The sequence below is a fragment of the Panthera leo genome, chromosome B1, assembly GCF_018350215.1.
Source record: "Panthera leo isolate Ple1 chromosome B1, P.leo_Ple1_pat1.1, whole genome shotgun sequence".
Lineage (NCBI taxonomy): Eukaryota > Metazoa > Chordata > Mammalia > Carnivora > Felidae > Panthera > Panthera leo.
This window is the reverse complement of record NC_056682.1, coordinates 161,738,235-161,760,927: the sequence shown is the minus strand read 5'-3', so window position 1 is coordinate 161,760,927 and position 22,693 is coordinate 161,738,235. Positions and strand designations below refer to the sequence as shown.

Below are 22,693 nucleotides of genomic sequence, written 5' to 3'. Positions count from 1 at the left end.
AAACTAGATTTCTATGTAAAATTTCCCATCTTTAAAGTACCGTGCAAGGCAAACAAAACACTTCTGTGGGTCAGGTTGTGTGGTCTGCATCATCATCTAGATTTCCCTACGTGCGAATGGTGGCCTCGGAGACCATTTTATCGTTATCGTAAGTAATTCATACATTATTTTATAGAAGCATTGAAATGATATCAATCTGTCTTTATAAATAATGGATACTGTTTACAAAATAGATTACAACCCAACTACCTAAGTCCAAGCCAAAGTTCTTTTCGTACTAAACATAAACTGGCAATTATTGGTATTGCACATAATCCTGGCATTAATGCCATTCTAAGACTGAAAGACTCTGAGTTAAATCTATTTTCTGTCTATGCAGGGCCCTCAGAGCAATGTGGTTTTACTTGAAAAAGCCCCAACAGATAACTCACTTCCAACCTCAAAAGTCCTGGCATGAGGAAGAAGTCACTGTGAAGTGTTCAATGATAGCTCTCAGTGAGGCATCTACATAATGTACTTCCTTTTCATCTATTTCCCTTAGGGAAGAGGACATTCAACAAATGTTCAGTGAGTATAAATTATAAATTTCCATCTCTTGAAGTATTATCTCCCTTGGTCTGATGGTTCTTGCTTTCAATCAGTAGTTCCCATTTCAACCACGTTTATTATTGCAATTAACCATCTCCTTCCAATTGGTCTTTGAAAATTTTTTAGAGAAGCAACCACCAGATTACTCCAAGTCCCCTAAATAGAAAAGCCTCCCCCTTTCATCCCAATCATTAAACATTTAACCCAGATTCAATTATTTTAGTGAATATCTACACTTTACTGCCAGGTAATATGCTAAATTGAAGGGAACAGTCCAGCGTGAGTTTAAACCCCAATTTCCTTTCTTTCTAGAGGCTAAGTATTTCCTTATTGGCTAAGTGGCTGAGTATTGATGCTTTGCCCAGGGAGCACAACCAGTAATAAATTGTCCTGTTGTTCCTGCAGGTCAGGGCTCCTTTTAAGTCAGGCTTGTTATTCTTCCAGTAAGAACTGGTAGCTCCAAGGATATTCACTCAGTTCCTCTTTAGTCATACCTTCTGTTAGGTTTTATCTTAGGAACAGATAGTAAACCTGCCTCTTCCTTCATCTCACCCCCCAAAGAATGTCCCAAGAAAAGATTACCCAGTGACATGATTAACACTATATGGGAGTGCTTAGTTTTTCTACCAGCCATTAACTTGGGGCTGATGATTTTTCCATTCCTCTTGGCTCGTGTTTCCCATCCACAGAACAACAATACCTGGAAGGAGGGTAAAGAAAATCCTGTGCTTGAAGCCCTTGAAGTCTCCCCAGCCCAACAGGAATGAACCCCAACTGTGCTTTCTCTTTTAAAGTCTCTAAACAAGTCATTTAATATTCAAATCCAGTACTCATGATTACCAGGAGAATGAGCCATGATAATCAAGCGCCCCTTCTTCATCTCCATTTGGAAATTAGTTCTCTGCTACAGGGGAATTCAAAGGTTTGGTCAGGACCTCTTTGCTCTCTTAAATCCTTGAGGACCTCAAAAAGCTTAAGTTTATGTGGTTTATATTTACCAGTATTTTGGATTAGGCATTAGAACTGAGGCATCAAAACATTTTTAAAACTTATTCATAAAAGAACCTAGTATATGCTAACAAATATAACATTTTAATGAGACACAACTTTTTCAAAAAAAATTTTAGAGAGAAAAGTATTGTTTTACATTTTTACATCTCCTTAATATCTGACAATGGAAGACAGGTGGATTCTCACATTTCTTTGTGCATTCAAACTGTTGTGATATGCTCTTTTGGTTGATATTTAAAAGGAAACTTAGGCTTCACCAGATAGGCATTTGGAAATCTGTACATATCATTCTTTGATTGTATACAAAAAACTCAACACGTGGTAGTTTCTTAACTGTTTTTTTGCAAGAAGGAAATTGAAACCATATCGATAAACTTTTAATACTTTGTTACATAAAATTCCGCTGATATATTTTGCCTTTTGAAGGTTTTACTTACACCTGATTTTGTAACTTCATGCATTTGTCCCTTGGAAATGGAAATATTACTAAGTTGAGTTATGCAGATACTCCAAATGTTGACACACTTCATTGTATGATGTTAGAATCATCACACTCATTAATAGAACCACTGATCTCATCAGAAAGGTCTTTTAAGTATTGGGAAGCTGTCAAGTTCACAGTGACAGATACAAGTTTTCCAAAGTTCTAATTTTCATACTGAAAGCTAGAATTTTATTACTGACAACAAATGCTATCAGTTGTTTTGAAGTGACAGTCTTGCTTTATTTAAAAAAATTTTTTTTTTTAATGTTTATTTATTCTTGAGAGAGAGAGACTGAGCATGAGTGGGGGAGGGGCAGAGAGAGAGGGAGGGAGACACAGAATCTGAAGCAGGCTCCCGGCTCTCAACTGTCAGCACAGAACCCAACATGGGGCCTGAACTCGCGAACCTCAAGATCATGACCTGAGCCGCAGTCGGACACTTAACCAACTGAGCCACCTAGGCACCCCCGGTCCTGCTTTATTTAAAAAAAAAATATTAACAAGAGGGGCACTTGTGTGGCTAATTCAGCTGAGCATCCGACTCTTGATTTTGGCTCAGGTCATGATCTCACAGTTTTGTGACTCTGAGCCCCACGTTGGGCTCTGTGCTGACAGTGCAGAGCCTGCTTGGGATTCTGTCTCTGTCTCTGTCTCTGTCTCTGTCTCTGTCTCTCTCTCTCTCTCTCAGCCCCATTCCCCTGCTCACTTTCTCTCAAAATAAACAAAAAAATTATAAGAGGCTGAAAGTTAACTAACCAGCATTATGTAAACAAAGAAAAAAATGATTCATTTAAAAATATTTGCACTACCATTTATACCTTAAAAACTAAAAGCATATTATTTTAATAGTTGTTTTTCTAGCTTTGAATGTTACTGGTAGAGATACACAATGGTTGTTAATTTTAACAGGTCTCCTGGCAATAAAAGCAGGAGAGAGGAAAATGTAAGGAAAAGTGGGGAGGGGAAAGTAGAAGGAAAGAGGGAGAGATGACATAAAAAAGAAAGTAAGCATTAACAAAGCGCTACCAACAACTGTCTCATTTACCCCTCAATACTTATTGTCAGTCCACCAGATGGAATTAAAGAAAATGCAGACGTGCTATATCGACATCTATCCCTATTACCTAAAAGAACTTTTCCTCAATTACGGTTAAAATACTCACGGCTTCAGAACTGATAAAATATTTAAAATTTTTTCAAAGAATGGCAAATATAACAAGATAAAATATATTAAACTTAGCCTATTTTACAAGTTTACGGGTCTCCAAGTCTCCAAGTGCAGTTGGAGAAAAGACAATTCACTCAAATCACAACCACCGACAACCTTCTATGTAATACTTCAAGAAAACAAGGTCCTACAACAGAAGACATACAGTTTTTTTGTTTTTTTTTTTTTTAAAGTTTATTTATTTTTGAGACAGAGAGAGACAGAGCATGAACGGGGGAGGGTCAGAGAGAGTGAGACACAGAATCCGAAACAGGCTCCAGGCTCCGAGCTGTCGGCACAGAGCCCGACGCGGGGCTCGAACTCACGGAATGCGAGATCATGACCCGAGCTGAAGTCGGCCGCCTAACCGACTGAGCCACCCAGGCGCCCCCAGTTTTTTTTTTTTTAATTTTAAAAAGCAAGCATGTACAAGGTTGATTTTTACTCTTATGTAATTTGAGGTAATTTTGAAAGTTCGTGTAATATACTTAGTAAAGCTTTGGAGAGACAGCAACTTTACACCTAAATCTATTTAGTTCGTTTGTTTGTTTATTTAAGCAATCTCTGCACCTCATGACCTCGACATCAAGGGTTGCACGCTCTTCCAACTAAGCCAGCCAGGTGAGCCCAACACTTAAATCTAAATGAAATCTTCAAATAGGTTTGTTTTGCTCCTATCCCTTCTTCAATTTCACTGTCCCCTCATTCTTACAATTCTTTTTTTGTTTGTTTGTTTCGTTTTTCATTCTTACAATTCTATAGCCATAAGTCAGAGTGTGAGCCATTCTAATCTGTTACCCTGCACTGTCATGTTTATCCAATTCAGAATCTCCCTTTCCTGATAGACCACTCCTCTTCCAAACTCCTTTTAATATTTAACTCTGGTATCCCTAACCTGGATATCTTCTTCTATCTTCTCTTTAAAAATTTTTTTTTCTTCTTGAGTATAACCAAAAATCCTGTTGGAATGACACTCTTTCCTAGAAATTCTCAATGATAGCTTATTTCCTCAAAGTCCACCTTTCAGACTCCCCATCTTCCAGGTTCCAGTAATACTTGACTACATTCTCTCCCGTACAGTCCTTACCGTACCTTATTATAATTATGTTTACAGGCCTAACTCCCTACTCTGATAAATAATGAGTTGTTTATAGGTAAGTATGGTTTCTTAATTATACCCCAATGCCTGATAGTCAATAAATACTTGCTGAATAAATTAATTAATTTCCAAAACAAGAGCTGAATCTACATTCTACTAACTCTTTGTTGCAAATTTCCATACCATTTTTCTCTCTTCCTCTGATGCCATGACTTCTGTTTCTGCCACACTGTTCTAAGTCTCAACCATCATTTTCAGCCTTCCAGGTCACCCCCTTTGTTGGAGGTCCACAAAACTACCCTCAGGTTTGATGATTTACTAGGATGACTCACATGACTCAGTACATAGTTGTACTCAAAGCAAAGGATAAAAAGCAAAATCAGCACAGGGAAAAGGCACATAGGGGAAAGGCACATAGGGCAAAGTCCAGAGGAAACCAGTAACAAGCTTGCAAGAGTCTCTTCTCAGTGAAGACACAAGGATGCGTTTAATTCCTCCAGCAACTAGTTTTGACAACATGTGTACAATACTGTCTACCAGGAAAGTGCACTACAGATTCACTGCCCAAGGCTTTTATCGGGAACTGATAGAATGTACCCTCTGCTTAGCATATACCAGAATTCCAGATTCCCAGAAGGAAAGCAGGTGTTCAGCATAAACCACACTGTTTGTTCAAATAGTTTAGGCTCAGTAAACCATTCTCAAATAGTTTGGGAACACTGGGAACTTTCCAAAAGTTCAAGTTCCCAGACACCAGCCAAGAGCCGACAGTATAGGCAAGTATTTCTAAGGACAGCGATCTCAAGCCTACTATGTTAAATCTTTTCTGTACACCTTCCTACTCTCTAAGGACACACATCCTAACTCTCTACGGATGAAGACTGTTGTCTTTATCCCAGTCACATTTACCTATGTCTTCAGTATCTACCATCTGTCTCAACGCAGGCAAGCTTCCCAAAAGCTAAACCATCTGCTCCTGGTTGCATCTCCCCCAGTCTCCTCTGTAATCCGCTCTATTGTTCCCTCTCGTTTGGCTCCTGACACATATCCTACAAACCTGCCTATGTCTACCCAGCCTGAGAATCTGAATCCCTATGTTCTTCTCCCTCAGTGAATGACGGCATCCACCTCTTTTCTTTCCTCATCCAATGTCTTGAAAGAGTCCTTATATTCACTACCTTTATCTCACCTTCCATCCAATATTCAAACTACTACGATCCAGGCTTTACATTTCTTTACTGATGAGACCACTCAACAGACTAGTTGAAAACAAGTCTTTTCAGCAAGTCCTCCTCCACAGAGCATGCTTTCTCCCAGCAAAAAGCTTCAGTATTACGTTGGCAAATGTCTTTTTTTCTTTATTTATTTTGAGAGAGCGCGAATGGGGGAGGGGCAGGGGGGTGAGAGAGAATCACAAGCAGGCTCCTCAAAGTCAGCACGGAGCCCAGGGCGGGGCCTAAACTCACAAACTGTGAGATTATGACCGGAGCCAAAATCAAGAGCCAATGCTTAACCAACCGAGCCACCCAGGCATCCCTAGAGTGGGCAATGTCCTATTTGGCACAGGCTACAGCAAATAACTCCTTAGCAATGTCTTTGAGTTCTGCTTTGATTTTTGTTTGTTTGTTTAATTCTAGGCCAACCAAAGCAATACCGTCAGATAAAGTTTTAAGAAAATCATCTTATTTTATTAAGTAAGAAAAGTCGCACTTCATGTTTGTTAATATAACTGCAAAGTATCTTAAATGGTTTTGATGTGACCTAGATCACTTAATTTTGATGTTACCTTACTTCCAGTTTCAGGGGGTTTTAAGTTTGCCAGGAAGTGGGGTCTGTTAGCAATGAAAATGAGTTATATGTTTCAGCTTAACTTGACCACATTATAAATTACTGCTTTTGTTATAAATTACTTACTTTTATCCATTATGCTCCTCCAAGTTTAAAGTCTTTAAATATGGCAAAATATAATTTCCTTTATTCTAAATCAAAGGACAATTGGCTCTGGACAGTACTGAAAAGGCCAAATTTCGTCTTCTACAATGCCAATTTGATATGCTTGAAAGAAGAGCAATGGGTAGGAAGCTGAACTGCCTTCAAGCCTAATAACCTAACACTGTATTGATCCAAAAAAGCTGCAAGTAACAGAAACCCATGGGGGAGGGGAAGGAAAAAAAAAAAAAAGAGGTTAGAGAGGGAGAGAGCCAAAGCATAAGAGACTGTTAAAAACTGAGAACAAACTGAGGGTTGATGGGGGGTGGGAGGGAGGGCAGGGTGGGTGATGGGTATTGAGGAGGGCACCTTTTGGGATGAGCACTGGCTGTTGTATGGAAACCAATTTGACAGTAAATTTCATATATTAAAAAATAAAAAATAAAAAATAAATAAATAAATAAATAAAATTAATTCTGTGATTAAAGACAAAAAAAAAAGCTGCAAGTAACAATAATTTCAAAAGATATGATTCAGGGTGGGTGGCATCTTAATTCAGTTATCTACAAAGACTAATATATGAATACAACAAAAAACTATTTGTCAAGAGGTCTTAAGATAGAAAATACCATGCACTGCTAATGAAACTTTAAGTCATTACAACCAGGGGCACCTGCCTGGCTCCTGTAGAGCATGCAACTCCTGATCTTGGGGTTGTGAGTTTGAGCCCAACACTGGGTATAGAGATTACTTACAAATAAACTCTTTAAAAAAGTAAATAGGGGTGCCTGGGTGGCTGAGTCGGTTAAGCATCCAACTTTGGCTCAGGTTATGATCTCATGGTTCATGGGTTCAAGCCCCATGTCAGGCTCTGTGCGGACAGATCAGAGCCTGGAGCTTGCTTCGGATTCTGAGTGTGTGGGTCTCTCTCTCTCTCTCTCTCTGCCCCTCCCCCCCACACACACTCTTTCTCAAAAATAAAGTAAATAAATAAATAAATAAAATTAATTAATTAATTATAACCATTCTAGAAATCAATTTGGCATTACAAACATTTAAACCTTTGTCCCAGTAATTTCTTTTTCAGTACTCTAACCTAAAATATAATCTGAGGGGTGACTGGGTGGCTCAGTCGGTTGAGCATCTGACTCTTAATTTCGGTTCAGGTCATGATTCCAGGGTAGCGGGATCAAGCTAAGCTAAGCGTGGAGCCTGCTTGGGATTCTCTCTCTCCCCCTCCACTTCTCTCCAGCTCACATGCTTGCTTGCTCTCTCTATAAAATAAAAAAATAAATAATTTAAAAAGAAAGAAAAATAATCTAATGTAGATAAAATAACAGGCATAAACAAGTTCCCTGAAACTTTATTCACAATAGAGAAAAATAAACATAATAACATTATGGGAATGTTAAGTAACTTTTAGTATCTCAATATAACAGAATATTAGACAACTATTAAAAATGAAGTTTGCAAACAACTAACATAGGAGATACATATACAATACTATTAAGTAAAAAAATACAAAGCTGCACATACACTATGACTTTAATTGTAAAGAAAAAAAACTTACAAAATAACAGAAACCTTCAGAGTACAATTTGTAAGAGTCAAAAACATACACATACCTTTTGACCCAGTAATTCTCCCTCTAGAAATGTATCAGAAGAAAATAATTACAGTTGGCACAAATATGTTAACAAATAATCAAGTTTTCTAGAGCGTTATTTTGGTATGAGAGTTAAACGTTTTATTTGTTGTTTCTTAAAATAAGATCTAATTTTCAGATGTACTATAGTTGCTAAATAAATACTTTAAAAGCGTTTCATAATATACAATACCATTATAATTTTTTTCTATATGAATCTATTTGGTATTAACTAGGTAACTTATCATAAGTAAACATAAAAAAAAAACATAAAAAAAGTTTGGGTTCACTAATCAACAGTTTTTCTGAATGCATTTCAACCTTTTCTATAGTTCAAGCCTATATAATATCCAGTCTTGCGGCACCTGGCTGGCTCAGAGAATGCAACCCTTGATCTTAGGGTTGTTAGTTAGAGCCCCATACTGGGTGTAAACATTACTTAAAAATAAAATCTTAAAAAATATATATCCGTGGCACCTGGATGGTTCAGTCAGTTAAGCATCTGACTCTTGATCTCAGCTGAGGTCTTGATCTCAGGGTCTTGAGTTCAAGCCCCATGATGGGCTCTGCGCTGGGCATGGAACCCACTTCAAAAAAAAAAAAAAAAAAAAAAAAAATCCAGTCCTTTTTGCCTCCATTTTTAATTCTTCCATGTTCCTTATATCTTCTCACATTAATGTCTCTTATAATTCACTAATGCACTGTTATTTTGAGTTGAATCATGTTTTGATCTCATGACGAATTTTGTCTTTGAAATACAGAACTGCAAGAATCTGACTGCTTCATCTTGTTTTGTATTTATTTTCCTTGCTTCTCAGTCGCAGTGCTATTTTTGACAGTGAAAGTTCTCAAATACTAGAAATGTCCTACAATTACATTAACGATAATATATCCATCTGAAAAGACACTGTGTAGCTCAAAACCACGTATACTAAAGAGAAGTCTGTTACTCTGAGTGCCTGACCAGGAGTTCCCTATGCTCTGGTGAATTAGACCACAAATGGGCATCTGATTTTAGAACCACTAATCCCTGGGCTAGCTAGCAGCATGTGGGATGGAGGCCCAACAAACCCGCCCAACTTAGACAACATTCACTAATTCAGTCTGATCCTCTTTCTCGAGGTGTCTATCTACACAGGAGACAATAGTTGGTAACATGAAGCTTCAACTGAAGCCAAGATACAGTAAAGCCATGAATAAGTAGAAGTAAGGAATAAGCTGAGGCCAACAGTAAGCAGATACAACAAGAGAGGGAAAAGCTCTCTGCCAGTTCACACTGCAACAGCACAAGCTCCAACTGAAAGTAAGTCATTGTGATAGACCATTAGACCAGGGAGCACAGGACACATGCTATTGAGAAAAATAACAGAATAACCTCATAGCCAGATTGCACTATATCCAAAAATATTAATATTCCAGTCTCCTTGAAGCCTGGCTGTACAGTGACAAATGCCTCCTGTCTTCCTTAGTGTCCATGCATTCTTACAATAAGTTTCCACTGCCTACGGTCCTCTGAGTGATTCTGTTCTCTGAAATCTAATAGAGTCTCATATTTCATACTTTAAGAACCCATAGTGACACTGGCATATTTTCCTAGTGTCAAATGAAAAATGTAGAATACAAAAGACTTTTAAGTATGGTCTCAATTTTTTTCATAAAAATATTTACATATACAGAGAAAATTTTTAAAAGATAAGCCATAAAAATATTAATAGCGGTTAACCATAGGCAATTACCTTATAGGTGATATTTCACTTCTAATATTTTCAAGTTTTCTAAAATTTCTATAATAACATATATTGCTATTTTAAACTAAAAAAGAGATTCCTAGAAAGAAAAATTTAATAAGGACTAGAAACAAATACACCAAAATATTAAATGACCTTGGTCTCTTGCTGATTATAGACAGTTTATTTTCTGCTTCACTGAGAAGTATTACTTTCCAATTTTTAAGTAATCTTTGTTTTTCACTATAATTAGAAAAGAGTAAAAAAAAAACAAAAAACAGAAGGGACGCCTGGATGGCTCAGTCAGTTAAGCGTCCAGCTTCAGCTCGGGACATGATCTCACGGTTCATGAGTTCCAGCCCCACATCGGGCTCTCTGCTGTTAGCACAGAACCCATTTTGGATCCTCTGTCCACCCACCCACCCCTGCTTCTCTCCTGCTCACACTGTCTCTTTCTCAAAAATAATAAAGTAAACATAAAAAAAAAATCTGTAGCATAATGCTCCATTTAAAATCAATCAATCAATCAATCAAAGGATCACTATGTCAGATGTACTAAGAAGACTGTATAGGTTGAGAGGCAAAGGAAGGAGGGAGGGGGAAAAAATTAAGTGTATAGCAGAAGAGAGACGATGACAACTCACACCAGTAGTGGAGATGATAAAAAATGGTCGAATTTTGAATATGTTTTGAAGACAGAGCCAATGAATGATTTCTTGACAGCCTGGATGCAAGGAAAGAGAAAGAGGGACTTTAAGGATGTATCAAAGATGTTTTTAATCTAAACAAATAGGATGCCAGATCTGCCATCAACTGAGAATAAAAAGACTGCAGTTGAAATTAATTTGGGAAAAAGATTATGAAATCAGTTTTGGCTATTCTGGATCTTGAGACACTCAACCTGTACAAACCTAGACTCACAGGATTTTATTTTCCTATTGATATGACAAGATCTATGAACATATGAACTAGAACTTTCAAACTGAACACATGGGGAGTTATGAGGATGGCAAGTGAAGACAACATTTATTTCCTAATGTTGAACTCTGAGTTCAACGGAATCAGTTTTTTAGCTATTTTGGAAGATGAAGTCGTAACTATAGAGAAAATTAACAGTTTAATGCATAAAAGCCACACTTTAAATTCATCTGGCTGTCTCGATAGACATCAGAATATCAATGTGGCTCAAGGAGGAAGGGACAGAACTGAAAAGTGCAGTGTTTATTTACCCAGAAGATATAGAACCCCTGGTGTTGGGAGACATATACACATGCATCTCAGAACACATCTAAAAATTTTAACTGTGTGACCAAATTCTGAATATCTGCGGTTCATCCAACTCTGTAAAAGTACAATCTTTTTTTTTAAATGTTTATTTATTTTGAGAGAGAGAGAGAGAGTGTGCATGCTGGGGAGGGGAAGAAAGAGGGAGAGAGAATCCCAAGCAGGCTCTATGCTGCCAGTGCAGAGCCCAATGTGGGGCTTGAACTCATGAAGTGTGAGATCATGACCTGAGCTGAAATCAAAAGTCAGATGCTTAACCAACTGAGTCACCCAGGCGCCCCCGTGAAAGTACAATTTTACTAATAAACTTGTGAAATCAAAGACTTATTTAAATCATTTATTAATTCACTCATCACTATATAGTTCCATAATATTCTAGCATTAGAATTTTACTAATTTTCAATTATTAAGATTATATTTTCAAGTATTTATAGATGTTTACATATGTTGTTAAACAATGGCAGTTATGTAATATATATTGATTAAACTTAATGGTATTGACTTCTGATGATAAAGGAATTCAATTAATCTAACTCAACTATCTAATTTATACATATGTTAGAATATTCTTCACGCTTACGTAAATTGTATGAGCAACACAATAATGATAAATTATGGGGGCGCCTGGGTGGCTCAGTGTGTTAAGCATCTGGCTCTTGATTCCAGCTCAGGTCATGATCTCATGGTTAGTGAGACTGAGCCCCCTGTAGGGCTCTGCACCGACAGCACAGAGCCTGCTTAGGATTCTCTCTCTCCATCTCTCTCTGCCCTCCCCCACTCTTGCACAAGCATGCTCGCTCTCTCTCTCTCTCAAAATAAACATTTCAAAAATAATGATAAATTATGTTCATTTAAGAATATGTGGTTGAACTGGATTATAGTATAAACTACCAAAAGTATCAATTTCAAGTGACATTTACAATTGAATAGTTTAGAAAGAGCAGAAAAAGAAGGTTAGTATACAGGAATTCCTTTACTAGACTTAACCAAGGACTCCACTGTAACTACAACACAAATTCAAAGAGAAAAAAAAAAGGAGCTCTTGCAGGAAGCATACACACACACACACACACACACACACACACACACACACACTAAAAAACAACAACAGGGGTAGCTTACCCCAAAGTCCAACCAACTCTAACCTAAATAAGTTTAGGTTTACTTAGATGGTAGGACCCTACGTAAATGAGAGGCTGGAGAAGAGCTTAAGGAGAAATCAAATCATCAGCCCAGGCCTTTGTGAGAAAATTTCATCCACTGTGTACTCAATTTCACTTTAAGTGTCAAGACTTTAAAAGCACAGTCTTTTCTTCCAGTCTAATAGATCATTGTCAAACACCACACGTCTTGTCGTCGAAGGGTAAGACCTGACAAAGTTCCTCGCTTCCAAATCTATGATCTTGTGGGAAAGCCCCTCTCCACTTCCGACACAGGCTGTCCTCTTGGCACGTGAGCTGCCCTGTGGCAGCAGAACAGGAAATGCAGGTATGTCATCAAGACAGTCGCGTCTACAGTCAGGGAAGCCACAGTTCTCCGACCTCACTCTTTACAAAGCAAAACAAAAAACACAAAGCAAAATAGAAAATGAGATGGGAACGAGACAGCCAAAGCAGTTACTGCTATTTTTTCCGGCTCTCAAAGGAAAGTTGCGAAATTTGATGACCTCTAGACAAAACCGTAACACCTCCTTTATCAAAAGACTATCACCACCATCGTATCTCATCTACACCATTCAAAAGCCTTCTGAATTCGGTTTCAGTCTAATCCCTCTACCATCCTTTCCTGCCCCTACGGACCTCACCGACCTCATTTCAAGGCACCGTCCCCTTAAACTCCCTACACTCACCGCAGTTCACAAGTAGCTTTTCAGCATCTCAGGCCAGCCAGACTTATTTTACTGTTCTCTACACCCGGGATGCTCTTCACAGAACTCTTTCGCCCTTCCTAAATGTTACTCCTCAGGGAGCTTCTCCCTAACCACGTTATTTTCAGTCACAGCACTCTACCGGGCTCCTTCACAGCAATGTGCTCCGACATAATTTGTCTCTTAACTGTAAGCTCCAGGAGGACAGAGGAACTATGTGTTTTATTCATAACTATGTACCTAGAGTCTCGCATAGCACCTTAACACAAAATCTGATAAATGTTTGTTAAACTACTTATCAGGAAACTTTAGTAAGACAGCTGAGAATGGGGGCGCCTGGGTGGCTCAGTTGGTTGAGCGTCTGACTTTGGCTCAAGTGACGATCTCACTTTCCATGGGTTCGAGCCCTGTGTTGGGCTCTGTGCTGACACTCAGAGCCTGGAACCCGTGTCAGATTCCGTGTCTCCCTCTCTCTCTGCCCCTCCCTAGCTCACGCTCTGTCTCTCTCTCTCTCACACACTCTCTCAATAATAAACATTTAAAAAAAAAAAAAAAAGACAGCTGAAAATGAAGGATTAAGCAAAAAATTCTCTGATTAAACAAATATCTTAAAACTCAAGGATCTAAATCCAGCACCCAGAACCAACTACTCTTACTTTATTCATAGTTCTAATAATGTTGGTTGTCTCATTCTCAACCTACAGTTCATCCATTAGATAAAGAAGGTATATAGAAAAGAAAAGCCCACACATGTGAAATTTAAAATAAAGTGCCACTTAGAGAAGATCCTCAGGATGCCTCAATGGCTCAGTCGGTTAAGCATCCGACTTCGGCTCAGGTCAGATCTTGTGGCTCCTGAGTTCGAGCCCAGCCTTGGGCTCTGTGCTGACAGCTCAGAGCCTGGAGCCCCCTTCAGATTCTACCTCTCCCTCTCTCTCTGCCCCTCCCCCACTCACACTCTGTTTCTCTCTCTCTCTCAAAAACAAATAAACATTTAAAAACATTTTTAAAAAAGAGAAGATTCTCAAACTCCAAAATAACTCAAGAACCCCTAAGACTATGACTGTGTACCACTAAGACTATGACTGTGTACCAACCTGATAATATCTGCTTTTGATTAAATGTTTCCTCAACACAATGAGATAATTCTGATTTATGGTCAGGATCTTGTTTTATTTTTTTAATTTCTTTCATTTTTTTTTTTTTTTTTTTTTTTTTTTTGAGAGAGAGACAGAGTGCGAGCAGGGGAGGGGCAGAGAGAGAGGGAGACACAGAATCCAAAGCAGGCTCCAGGCTGAACTGTCAGCACAGAGCCCGATGCAGGGCTCAAACTCATGAGCCTTCGAACCATGAGATCATGACCTGAGCCGAAGTCGGCCACTTAACCGACTGAGCCACCAGGATCTTGTTTTAAAGTAGGAAAGCATATGTTACCTTTTATATGGATTTCCAGGAAAACGGTAAATATTAGCCAAAAATGTGCACAAAAGTATAAATATCAAAATATGTAATAAGTAATAATTTGCTGTATTTCTACTGTGGGCACATGACATTAGATAAATTATTTCTGACTCTCACACCTAATCTCTGAGGCAGACCTTACTTATCCCTTTTGCAGATGAGGAAACTAAAGTTCAAAAATGTTAACGGTTACAGTTAGGTTACAGTTAGGAAGTATCTGAGAATTAAAACTAATCTGCTTAACATCAAAGACCATACTCTTTCCACATATCAATTGCTTCTAAATGTGTCTGATATGAGAATTACCTAAGCTCTTATTAAAAATAAAAATTCCCAGGGACACCTGGGTGACTCAGTTGGTTAAGTGCCCAACTCTTGATTTCGGCTCAGGTTGTGATCTCACAGTTTGTAGGGTTGAGCCCCGAATCAGGCTCCACGCTGACAGCACAGAGCCTACTTAGAATGGATTCTCTCCCGTCTCTCTGCCCCTCCCCAGCTTGTGCGCAATCTCTCTCTCAAAATAAATAAATAAACGTTAAAAAGAAAATAAAAATTCCTAGACTCTTCTCCTTAAAGATTCCGACTGGTGGAGAACCTAAAATGTGTATTTTTCAAAATGCTCTTCGGTGCCTGGGTGGCTCAGTCAGTTTAGCGTCCGACTCTTGGTTTCGGCTCAGGTCATGATCTCACGGTCTGTGAATTCAAATCCTCCATCAGGCTCTGTGCTGGCAGCCTACATGGAGCCCGCTTGGGATTCTCTCTCTCTCTCCCTCTCTCTACCCCTCCCCCCACCCCCAAATGAATTAATAAACCTTAAAATAAAAAATAAAATAAAATACTCTCAGTGATTCTGATAATCAGGCAAGTTGAAGAAATCCTGCATTGGGCAGGGGCACCTGGGTGGCTCAGTCAGTTAGGTGTTAGACTTTAGCTCAAGTCATGATCTCCCAGTCTGTGAGTTCGAGCCCCGTGTCAGGCTCTGTGCTGACAGCTCTGAGCCTGGAGCCTGCTTTGGATTTTGTGTCTCCCTCTCTCTCTGCCGATCCCCCACTTGAACTGTCTATGTTTCTCTCTCTCTCTCAAATAAAAAAAAAACAAGAAGGAAATCTGCATTGGGACTAAGCTAGACTACATGAATGGTGAAAGTCTGGCTTAAGATTTGATTTTATAAATGGATTCTGAAACAAATTATGAAAAGTCACAAAAAAAATGTTAAACAGAAGATACTAAAGGATACTTAAAAGCATCTGTTGCTAAATGTTATATTTAAAGCCTAATTTTATTGAGAATAAAATCTTAAGTAGCTTTATAGTTTAGAAAGCTAAACCAGGCACAGATACTACAGGGAGTAAAAGATCCTGGGCCTTTAACCTATTCCTAATAAGGACTATAAACTCAGGGCGCCTGGATGGCTCATTCGGTTGAGCACCCAACTCTTGATTTCATCTCAGGTCACGATCCTAGGGTTGTGGGATCGAGCTTCGTATTAGGTTCCATGCTGAGCATGAAGCCTGCTTAACATTTTCTCTCCCTCTGCCTCTCTCCCCCACTCCCACACTCTCACGATGGCACTCTCTAAAATAAATAAATAAATAAATAAATGAAGGAATATAAACTCAATCTGGAGTTTAGGAGTAGCTCTCAAAGTAAAAATATTACTCTTTAGAGAAATATTATTAGTCAAGGTAATGTTATCTAGAATAGTATTTAAGTAATTATAATTTCATAGAACTAATTTTCACCATTTAGTCCCTGTATTGCACTTAGCTAGTCACATAAAATTTTAAGCACTAGTCAATTTCACATCTGTTAATAGGCAGAAATCCAACACTAAACTGTTTACACTGAAACACCATGTAAATTTCAAATTCGAATACAGTAAAATTTTGAAACTTCAGCTTACGGCCATAATCCTCATTTCTTCAAGAAAGTTTACCCACTGAGAAGTTTTGGTAGCTGATCCAATTAAAGTGTTTAGCATTCTTTTTCTTTGTGTTAGTTACCAAAGATATGTTCAACTCTATATTCTAAATCAAACTAATTTCCTTTGAAATAATGAGTAAGAAAAATCTCTGAGGAAAAAATATCTTACCTTAATTTTACAATTTCCTTATAATTATCAATTAAAAAAAAAAAGAAAGCCAGTTATCATTTGAATATGATTTTATAAGAGTTCTATTGTAAAACACTGTTTGCCTTCATCAGGAGGTTCAGGAAAGAAAACAGTTACTCCTTTGGCAATTCTGACAAGATCCAAAGATGTATGCAATTATCTCATTTATTTAGCAAACATTTTAGGACCCATAAAATTCCAGACACTAGATTAAATAGTGGAGAAATACAAACTAATAACCACAATTCCTGACTTCAAACAACTTCACAGCCTTATGGAGAAAGATCAATAATGTCTTAAAAAAAAAATCTCAGAACAAAAGTTTAATCTTTAAAAATGGAATACACCTGGGGCACCTGAGTGGCTCAGTCGGTTAAGCATCCAACTTTGGCTCAGGTCATATCTCGCGGTTTGTGGGTTAGAGCCCCATGTCAGGCTCTGTGCTAACAGCTCAGAGCCTGGAGCGTTTCGCATTCTGTGTCTCCTCTTCTCTATGCCCCTCCCCTGCTCATGCTCTATCTCTCTCTGTCTCTCAATATTAAATAAACATTAAAAAATACTTTTAATAAATAAAATAAAATAAAAATGGAATACACCTTACATATCATGCTGGGTGGGGGAGAGAAGGTGAAAGCTATGAAGTTAAAAAACTTGTTTAACTGAAGTGATTCTATTATTTGGGAAAATCACGTTCAGATCTCCTGTTGCTAACTACAGCATCTGGTATCAGTCTTGGAATACTGATACATTTCAAGATAGACCATTTTTTATTAACTACCATTTGAAAGGTCAACGTGTTCTTGTGATGTCTCCTATGCAAAGATTTTATTGCACCCCAAAGTAGTTTCCAAGTTTTTTCATTTCAAGCCCCATTCTAAATCTTTCAATTTTCCACAGCATACCTGACATGAAGACAAGCAAAGAGAGTGAGTTCCACAGCCATTGGTAAAAACTGGTACTGAAGAATGAGGAATTATTTGTGGAGATGGTAGGAAGATTATACCTCAGAAGAGAGTACATGAAGATACAATAATTTAGTGAAATTAAAAGAGAATAACATTATTAGAAACAAACCTTAGCAAAATAACTTGCCTCTTTGACAGGACTTAAGTTAGAAGTCAAAGATTATATATGCCCTAGGAAAGCCCCAAGTGTGGATTCTGATATGGGAGAGCATTAAATGAGACAGAAGCAAATAATGTCGGTTATAATGATAGATCAGCTAGAAAATACTGGTCTAAAAACTATTTTTAAATTCTAAGTTTTAGATTAAATCCTTTAACACTGTCATCATTGTGAAAAATCAAAGTCTTCAACAATGATCACTATATTTTGACAAATCTACTTAAGAGTAAAAAACTTTATAATTTAAGAATATTAACCAATCTCGCCTATACCCCCTAATGAGATAATCACTTTCCCCTCATTTTCATTACATAATAAAATGAGAAAACTCTCTCTCTCTCTCTCTCTCTCACACACACACACACACACACAGGAAATCTACTTTTAATTGAAGTGTGAACTCAAGTCTTAAATTCCATGCACATAAATGTTATGCAATAATAGGAACTTATTTCCCTCTTCCTTCAAATACCACCTTTCCTCAAAATATGCTTCTGTATAACATTTCTCCCTGTTGGAGCTGCCACTCTGTTCCATATTGTTACATGCAAATCTAGCAATGAAGAAAATTATTAAACTTATCCAGAAGAATGTCAAAAAAGAATACTGATCATGATGGAAGTACAAAGTATAAGTCTGAGTTGCAATCGATATAAAAATATTTGTGTTAAAAAACACATTAAAACAGACTTTGTTTAGACAAATTGTTTTACATCCTTATACCCCAAAAATCTGATTATACAATTATACCCCCAAAATAACCACGACCTGCCTGTGTAGGGGAAAATGGAAGGTATCTTACTTTTTCACATCACTATAATGACATGCCAGATCATGTCACATGAGAATACAGTAATTTCTAAAATAAAGTAAGAGTAATACTGTAAAATGATTATTATGGTAGGGAGGAAAAAAGAGTGGAAATATTCAGATAGAAAGGTCTACTCAAAAGTGAAATCTATGAAAAACAAATATGGATGAATCGATATGTTTTGAGATTGATCAGGATTACAGACGATTCAGGTGGCACTATCATTTACTTCCAAACCTGTAAGAGAAGACTGCTCTGAAGAGCTCCTTAGTTTAAAAAAAACAGGTAGGGTGGGAGCAGCAGCAGCTTTACTACAACTGTTTTAACAACTCTTATTTATATTTAAAGGTAAGAAAAACTGAACATGCTCAACAGTTATAGTAACCCATAAGAACCAATTTCAGGGGTGCCTGGGTAGCTCAGTCGGGTAAGCGTCCAACTTTGGTCAGGTCACGATCTCACAGCTTGTGGGTTCAAGCCCTGCATGGAGCTCTGTGCTGACAGCTCAGAGCCTGGAGCCTGCTTTGGATTCTCTTTCTCCATCTTTCTCTGCCCCTTCCCAGCTCGTGCTCGCTCTCTCTCTCTCTCAAAAATAAATAAACTTTAAAAAAATTTTTTTAAAAAAAGAGCCAATTTCAAAAACCTTATAGGCACTAAGTGGGCTACCCACGGGCATAGTATGCCAGTGAATTATATATGACAGAGTCATGTAAAAAGTTTTGTATTACTATTACTATACTTATCTATGTTGTTACAAAACGGGTTTAGGTTTTCAATGAAGATTCTCACTAATTTTCATGCAAATACTTCACATAGTAATTTAACCTCATATACATTGTTTAGAAATGGAAAAATAGGACTAAAGTCGATCACTGTTAGGTTTGAAAATGGCAGTTCGGATTTCTTAGTACTGTGCTTTACACTTATGTTTCTCAAAGTGGAACACTTTTAAATATAGAGGGTAACTAATGAAGGTTAATATTTATTGGGCACAGTATCACACAATGTGATGACTTCTTGGCGTATACTGTCTCATTTAATCCTTAATAACCTTAAAAATTAAGGACTATAACGATCCCCATCGTAACTGAAGAGGCATAAATAATTTACCCAAGTGGCAGAGAGTAGATTTGAACCCAGAGCCTAGAACCAAGGTAATGGGGAAAAGAGGGAAAGTGACTGAGAGAGATCACAGAAACATGAACTCCAGTGCAGAAAGGCATACTGCTTACTGGGGGCATGGAGTCCCTCCTCATACTCTGGATGAGAGGTTTTCAACTCTGCCTGTACATTAGAATCACCTGTAGGACTTTCTAAACCAACATCCAGGCCTGGGACCTCACTCAGATACTAGGCCTTCAACTGGCCTGGCCCTGGGGAAACGCAGCTTTTCTTGTTGTTGTTCTTTTGTTTGTTTAATTTCCGCAGGTAATTTTAATGGGCAGTGAGATTGAAAACCACTAATAATCATTTCCCACCCCATTAACCTCTCTGAGTAGCCAACTACAATCAAATTTACTAATCACCTATTTAGTTCTGAGCACTTTATTATATTTTCTATTTACCCAACAAAGTGCTTAGTTTTTCTTTTCCTTAAACAGAGGAAACATTATAACTCAAGCAGCGCCTTTTTAAATAGCAAAAAATTGCCTGCTTTTCTTTAACAAGAGGAATTTAGGGGGGGAAAGGCAGGGAGATAGCATCAAAGAGTTTGAAAAAAAAAATCCCTTCTTTATGCACACATACACTCATTAGGTTTAAAACAATGTAAAAAGAAAATAAATAAATAAATAAATAAATAAATAAATAAATAAATGTATGTAAAAAGGTCCTGAGTGTCAAACTAAAAAATTAAATGGCAGGCTATGAGACTAAAAAAGTTCTGTAATACATGTTAAAGAAAGATTTAGTATCCATGAAACTTCTTAATTCTGCTGGAGATGACAGTGAAAATACTAAGTAACTGTTATTGTGGTGATAAATCCCACTGTCTTCCCATGGCACTGTGACAATGATTATGCAGTGTTTTTACCCTATTAAGTCACCTGAATATAGACTAACAGGTGCTAAAGAAATCAAAGCATTACATAAGCATACCCAAACAACAATATGGCTGGTCATATCACGTAGTGAGAAATACAAGGATTTTGCTGAAAATCTTCTATAAGGAGTCTTACCTTTTCACTAAAAGTTATTCACTGCACATCCCACTCACCCCACACCAAAAACCCAACGAAAACTGTTCCAGACAGTCTCGGATCTGCTGGCCCTTTTATTTTACTAGAAGGGTGTAGTGTGGAGATTTCTGACAAGCATACAAGTTTGATCTAGGATTTGAACAAGAGATCTAAAATGAAGAATATAAATACTTCAAGTTGTACACAACTCTGGACTTCTCAGACAAACATTACAAAACTTCCTGCTTCCGGACAGCTCATTATTTGGTTCAAGTCTTCACATTCCTTTGATTAGTCATGACCTTTTTACAAAGCTCTCATTCCTTATTGTTTGAATAACATCGGACTTTTAAATGTTGCAAATCAGACTTACAGGAAGGAACCCTTATCAAATGAAGAAGCCATCCCAGAGTTCATGCCCAAAGGAGGCTCTGATTACAGAGAGAACTCAGTAACCCCAGCAGAGTGTGTCCAGCACGTAGATTTCTTTTTCAAAACTGGTAGTAAACATATATCGTTCTGCAGATCTTAAATATAGGTTCATCCACACATTTTTATCATATACAATTACAGGAACCTGCATTTCCGCTGAAATTGACTCTGCAAGAAACTGGGAAGACCTGTGAGTATGTGTGAAAGGCACAGACACCACGGTGAACCACTCATTACCAATTGTCACTGGGGTCTCACATGGCCCAGATCTGGCCTCTGAGCCATATGTCACTAGGCTCAAAGGCACAGATGAGAGGAGAGAACCACAGGGTAACTGGAAGAGAAAACAAGGGGGAGGAACCTCATAAATACGTGTACTTCCACCCCGAAGCTGAAGAGGTGGCCCAAAGGGCAGACTCAAGAAAAACCTTCGCTCCTGGGATCCGTCACATCGCCCAGGCCTGTAGGGCCTGCTAAAGGGGGCGTGTGGGGGAGGAAGGGCAGTGTCTGTCCCCACTCCGGAGATCGAAACAAACGAAATTAAAGCAAGTTCTCACTTCCTGGTCTCCTACTCTTCCCGAAGGCCCCGACACAAGACGGACACCGGGGAAAGAGGGCTCCCGAGGAGTAAAGGGGGGGCGCCCACCCCAGCCCTGCACCTTCCCGTCCTCGCCCTCCCCTCCTCCGGGCCTTACACGGTGACGTGACCGGAGCCGCGGACCACCACTGGGTCCGGCGAGTATTTGAGCAGCTGCTCCTCCAGGGCCCGCTCCTCGTCCTCCTCCTCCTCATAGATCTCGTCAAAATCCGCCATCCTGAGCCTCCGAGGCCCCCCTGCCCAAAGGGGCCTGACTCCAGGGGCCGGGGCCGCGGCCGGGAAACGGGCAGGCGAGGCGGCGGAGGCTGAGGGGAGTCGCTGCCTCGGGCTCAGAGGCCGCGGAGTTAGCTCTTCGCTGCCTCGGCTCCGGCTACAGAGGAGATGGGGTCCCGGCCGTCGCCGCCGCCGCCGCCGCCATTACCATCAGCAATAACAACAACACAATGTCAACATCCGCCCAAGGGCCGACACCTCCACCAGTACCGCCGCTGCCGCCGCCGCCGCAGCAGCAGCAACTCGGGCAACCACAGCAACAGCCAGAGCCACCCGCAGCGGGAGCAGCCGGCTACGGCATCGCGAGACTTCCCGGGAGTGCGGTCGGGCGCGTGGGCGCGCGGGCGCGCGCGAACGTGTGGCCTCGCGCGCTCCCAGGGCGCCTTCCTTCCTTCCTCCGCTCCCACCCGCCGACGACGCTTCGGCAGCGCGCCCCCGCCGGCGCGGTCCCGCCCTCCAGCAAGTGAGTCCTGCAAAGGGCGGCTCCGAGGGCCCGGGGCGTTGATCCCGCCTGGAGGAATGGAGCCAGGGGTGTCTGTCCAGTGGAGCACTTAATCACCCAAAGTAACCTCTACCCAAAACTACTAAAAACAAAAACCCTGGTTGGAATACAAAATTTATAGTGCGTGTTTGCCAGTTTATCTAATAGATGAATCTCGCTTTTTGTCAGTGTTTTTAGTCTTGATGGAAGCCAGAGTCTGTACTTTCCCAATTTGAGGAGCCCAACAGAAACATTGCAAATGTTTTTGTCCACTTTGATAAAAGAATTTTCAAAACATGTCCAAACTGAAACATCATGTCCCATCATCCCCTTAAATACAGGCCAATGATGCTATTTTTTTCTTACAAGAGAACTCACTGT

General features: G+C 39.2%; 1 protein-coding gene across 2 annotated transcripts in view; it reads right to left on the bottom strand.

The window, feature by feature from the left end:
- The window catches only part of CHIC2 (cysteine rich hydrophobic domain 2), a 51,726-nt gene extending 29,541 nt beyond the window's left edge, over nucleotides 1-22,185 (bottom strand). Inside the window, exon 1 of one of the 2 annotated variants that reach the window (XM_042936393.1) lies at nucleotides 21,656-22,185. In XM_042936393.1, coding sequence (XP_042792327.1) covers nucleotides 21,656-21,774 — 119 coding nt within the window. In that variant the 5' untranslated portion in view covers nucleotides 21,775-22,185. Of the gene's footprint in view, nucleotides 1-17,317; nucleotides 18,820-21,655 lie in introns of those variants that run through there. The other variant, XM_042936394.1, reaches the window with a different exon arrangement.
- Between the last annotated feature and the right edge of the window lie 508 nt (nucleotides 22,186-22,693).